We start from the raw sequence: 5000 nt of genomic DNA, 5'->3' as shown, positions 1-5000 counted from the left end.
GCATTCCAGGTTTTTCCCATCTATGGTCAAGGAAGGTTTTACAAATGTCCTCGCGTATCTGTTATTCCCAAAAGCAGACGGCTCCCCACAACGTATTAAATGTTACTGGGGGTAATTTGCTCAAATTTCTCACAGTAAAATCTTAAGTGTTGGATTCCAACGCGTGCACTTGAAATAAGCCTGCCGTTCAGACTGTAAACAATGGCTTTGGTTGTTTACGTTCTACTTGATCATCGCTACATGTGTGCGTGGTTCTCCCGGCGTTTAGCCCTTAAAGCTGCGGAACCAAAGGGCCAACACCGGCAGACTCTGGATGTGTTGTGACAACAGAAAAACCCAAGATAAAACAAGTGGACATAAGCTGTTGAACCAAAGAAACACAGAGAGTTTTCTTCCATGACTCACTATGGGGCGATAAACGGTGGATCAGTTTCGCTTTGGGAGAGAAGGCCGAGAGATGAAGGCTACCTTTGCGTTCGTAAAGCGTGAAGTTGACGTTGTTTTGTGTCTGTGCTCCCGGGCTGAGGCGGTCGAAGGGGAGCAAGTGGCACGTCCTGCTGAGCTTCTCAAAGTTGAAGGCCCTGTGGAAGTAGACAGGAAATGGTAGAGGAAGTGTTTGACTAAGTGATTAAGGAAATATGTTGTTGGTAGTGGTGTGTGCGTGTTGGGGGGGGTCCATGTATTTTGAAAGCACGTAGCACGCTTGGAGTGTGAAAATCAGTTATTGAAGAAGGAAGGGAGCATAGCTGGGAGTTCGAGCAATGCAGGGAGACAGTAAGTAACTCACCTGCATTTGAATTTCTTGTCCTTTTTACATCTAGAGGCACACCATTCCAGCTTCTTCCTCTTGCGCACGCGAGTGGCCTGTGGGCAGGTGGGGCACACCAGCCAAGAGCTCTCAGTCTTCTCATACTTCTGAAGGGACAGCTCCCTTTCCTTACAGAAGCCTGGGAGAGAAAGCAGACTCAGCATTGCATTCACGTTGAGACACACACACACACACACACATGACCTGGGGTATGAATGAGGGTTCTCATGGATTTATTGTGTAGACTATCCTAAAAAGTACATCAGAGCCAAACATGAGAAAAAGCTTTTCCCCATGACCTATGACATCTCTGTTCATGGTAACCATGTATCCAGACACAGTACATATATATATATATAAATAAATGCACACATGGATGAAACAACAGTTCAAAGACATCTGGTAAAGGTGCTTCATGCTAAGTTAGATGACCTTGAAGTGCAGGGTTGGCTTTTGGACGGTGCGATGAGCGAGAGACGGGAGTGTCTCCGGGAGTAGTTGACAGGCCTCAGTCAGCCAGGGTAATACAGGCCAGGACGGACACTTTTACCTCATATGGAACCTTTTTGGCGAGCCCAAACAACAGCTTTTCTCAATACCGACTTTCATTGCTACCTGGCACAGTGGTCTTTGAAGTGATCTAGCATGACCGGCCCCCTCAGAAACTCTCTGGCTCTTTTTCAAGTTGTTGTTCTTCGTATCTTTTTCCTTTCGGGTCTTGTAGATTGTTGCCCTGCTGTTTGTTTTCCAAGTGTGTCATTTGTTTATGTTTTAATCTTTCCGAGTACTGAAATGCCAGGCATTTTTCGAGGGGGAAAATAACAATCAAACAGTATTTGTGGGAACTGAATCATGTTTCCCAGGAGTGCGATGGCTCCCTGTCTTGTAAACCACTATAAGTCAAAATCACTTAAGTCTTCATCAGTGATCCACTTTGGCAGGGAGAACATACACTTTATAGGTGTGTGTGTGTGCCTATATTAGGCTATTGATTTCCCAACTAAACAATGCTGCAGGCCATTTTGTTTCAAGAGCTTTTTTGCCTTTGAAAATAACAAGAGAATCAAATTGCAAAATACAGGGGCTAGGAGGTCCATGGTCGCGAAAAGGGCAAATAATATTTGACCCAGGGTAACAGTAAGAGATGAAAGAGGGTGTACTTAAAACAGACATTAACTCAAAGTGCCGCACAACAAACTAAATTTAACACAAAATAGGAAAGCTCTTTATTTCAGACAACTTTACAGAATAGCTGCTGCACCAAGGGGTGTATGCTGAACACAAATAATAAATAAAGCCACAAGAACTGGTGTCTATTCTAAGTGGACCCTCAGAAGTTGAACTTTTGAGATTGTAAATCTTCGAAAGAGGGTAAATCTGTAAATCTACATCATGCGCGGTTACCATAAAACAAGCATTGATCTTTTGGGACAAATTTGTCATTCATTAATTAGTGGCATGAGGTAGGGTTATATGAGTCACTGATGAAAGTGCAAGATCATTTGACGAATGATGGTCCTAGTTTCGACAGGAGATGTAGGGCGCGCGTGCGCTTGTGTTCGCTTGTGTGCGCGCGTATGTTGCGTTAAGGAGACGGTAAACGCTTGGACTATTGGCGGGCTCCTAGTTAATGGTATTGGGGAGGAAGCGTTATTAATGTTTAGGCTGAACCGGACCACATCTGGCACTCATCACCCTGTTGTTCCAGCCTTAATGTCTCGCCAGGCCGCTCAATTACATTTCACTTAGTCTCTTCCTCCTCCCCTTATGGCCGGACTCCTACTATCTCCAAATCCCATTTATGCATACATCGAATAGTTTGAATGGAGCTGGACAGCCCACCCCGCGAATGCATGTAAATTCCAGAACACACATGCACGAAAACATGGGTGTGCTGGAAAAGAGCACAGAACACCGGGTCGATTTCCCGATAGTTTTGAACAGTTTGTGTGTCTGTCATGGTTAAGATAGCGGAGGAAACATGTGTTTCTGGGGGCGGATTATGGAAACTATATACAAAATCATCACATCTGCGTCCGTAAAACGCAACAGAAATCCTCTATGGATATGTCCTAGATAAACACACACACACACACACACACACACACACACACACACACACACACACACACACACACACACACACACACACACACACACACACACACACACACACACACACACACACACACACACACACACACACACGTGAAAAATCTGGACCACTGAGAGGCAGATGGTAATCTGCTCCTATCTCTTGCTGCCAGGACAAAAAAAACCACGAATTCGGCGAATTGGGGGACACGCGCAAACTCGGTACTTGGAATGGACGCAGCATGTAATGGTTTTATTTACTGGTTAACAGTGCGCATACACGGCATCACACTATTTTATGGTGAGGAGTGTAGCCTATACAAGGAACCACCGTGACCTCAATTTGTAGCGACACACCAGCAGATGGACTATAAATGAACTCAATGGTTTAACGCACTTCAGACTGGAATAACAGCTGGAATATAAAGAAAAAAGAGAAAGGGACAACGGTCCAGAGCAGCTCGTGATTAAAAAAGTGGACTATTTCGTCCTGTCATCCGGTGTGGTTGTTTTCATTCAAAACACTAAAACATGACAGTTACATGGAAACACGATACAATAGAACAATAAATATCAATACGATATTTATGGCAGTCACAAAAGACGTTAGGAAGTGTAAGAAACTTACAAATGATAGAATATCAATATTTTCTTTACTTTTAATTAATTTCTGAATGGTGATATGACAAAAGATAAAACGTGCCACTTTGCGTCCCATACCGACACCCAGACCCCGGTCCCCATCAACCCCCAGTCCCAGTGTCCCCCCCCCCCCCCCCCCCCCCCCAGTCCCCCTCATCACCCCCCATACCTGCTTGCACCAGCGACACCACGGCCAGCACCAGCGCTTGTATCCACACTTCTGTCTTCATGGCGGACCACCGGGATTAAAGCAACAATAATCCAAACGACGCGCAGAGGATGCGACGATAATCCGAGTCCAGAGTTGGTGGTGGTAGGGGCAGGGGGGGGGGGAGCACAGGCACCTTCCGATCTACCAGAGATGCACACTTTAAAAAAAGAAGAAGCCTAAAGTTCCTGACTCTTGTAGTTGCCGGTCCTAACTCCGCTCTCCCCTCACTGGTTAAATGGTTTACTGGTCTGGCCCCCGTCTGCTTCTCTTTTTTCACTCTGCGCTCCTGGCAACGCTTTTAATCCCTTGTTTCGCGCTCCGGTTTAGAGGAGAGTGCAAGACATGCATCTCAGTGTCGGCCTTTCTGCGGAGGACTCGGTCCTGATGATAAGATGAAGGGGGAGGAGAGGGGAGGAGGGGGAGGACTGTAGAGGACCTCCCTTTTCCTCGAGCAGCCTCGGCTGGCTCAGCGCGGGAGGCCGTGACTCCGCGCAGAGGACCCGTCGGGTCGGTTCTCCCCCGGTTCTCCCTCGAAAAGACGTGGGCAGACGGTTGGACTTGTTTGAAAATCAGTCAATCCGACGTTCAATTAGTTATAATTAAGTTATGAGGGATTTGACAACTGTCATTATTGTTCGAAAGAGTCGCAGTTGTTTCTCAAGGATCCTGTCAAGACTTGTGCTCAATAACACTTAGCTTAAACGAGAAAACCAACACTGCCGGAAAAACGTGTAATTTCTGCCCAAACACCGTGAAAACATGTGCTATGTGGTGATATGTTGATACTTAGCGATATGACAAGTTAACTAATCGTCTTCCATCAGTATGTCCTCGTAAAAAAATCGGAAGATTAAAAAGTTTCTGCCGCCCCAACAACGACTGTTGGGATGAGCCCGCTGTGGCAGCGTCTCGCTCCAAACGTTCCCGCCAGAGAGTTAAAGTGACAGGGACGCTTTCCAGGGACTTTTCACTGCGTCACGACTTGATGTGCAAAATTGAGATTAATTTGGGTAAAGTGCGTGAGGCTTGAGGGGGCAGAAGGGGAGGGTTTGCTGGGGAGGGAGGGTCGCCTGCAGCTGGAAGCAATCCTACTCGGGCACCGGCAGCAGCAGCAGCACGGCTTTTGTTGAACTAAGTGAGCCTGTGCTTCGGACACAAACCCGGCGGAGGGCCTGCTCGTTATTCGACAGGAAATCCACACTTTGGCCGTTAACGGGCGGTGGCCTAACCCTCCAGAGAGAGAGA

At 46.7% G+C, this 5000-nt stretch overlaps 1 protein-coding gene across 1 annotated transcript in view; it reads right to left on the bottom strand.

The window, feature by feature from the left end:
* Window positions 1–4834, bottom strand: part of hgfa (hepatocyte growth factor a) — a 27534-nt gene extending 22700 nt beyond the window's left edge. The window contains exons 1-3 of the mRNA XM_030342377.1: window positions 3714–4834; window positions 788–947; window positions 469–581 (exon numbers count right to left, since the gene is read on the bottom strand). Of these exons, the coding sequence (XP_030198237.1) occupies window positions 469–581; window positions 788–947; window positions 3714–3774 (334 nt within the window). The 5' untranslated portion in view covers window positions 3775–4834. The remainder of the gene's footprint in view (window positions 1–468; window positions 582–787; window positions 948–3713) is intronic.
* Between the last annotated feature and the right edge of the window lie 166 nt (window positions 4835–5000).

Source organism: Gadus morhua, chromosome 19 (genome assembly GCF_902167405.1).
Source record: "Gadus morhua chromosome 19, gadMor3.0, whole genome shotgun sequence".
NCBI classification, from domain to species: Eukaryota; Metazoa; Chordata; class Actinopteri; order Gadiformes; family Gadidae; genus Gadus; species Gadus morhua.
This window is presented reverse-complemented; position numbering and strand designations above follow the sequence as displayed.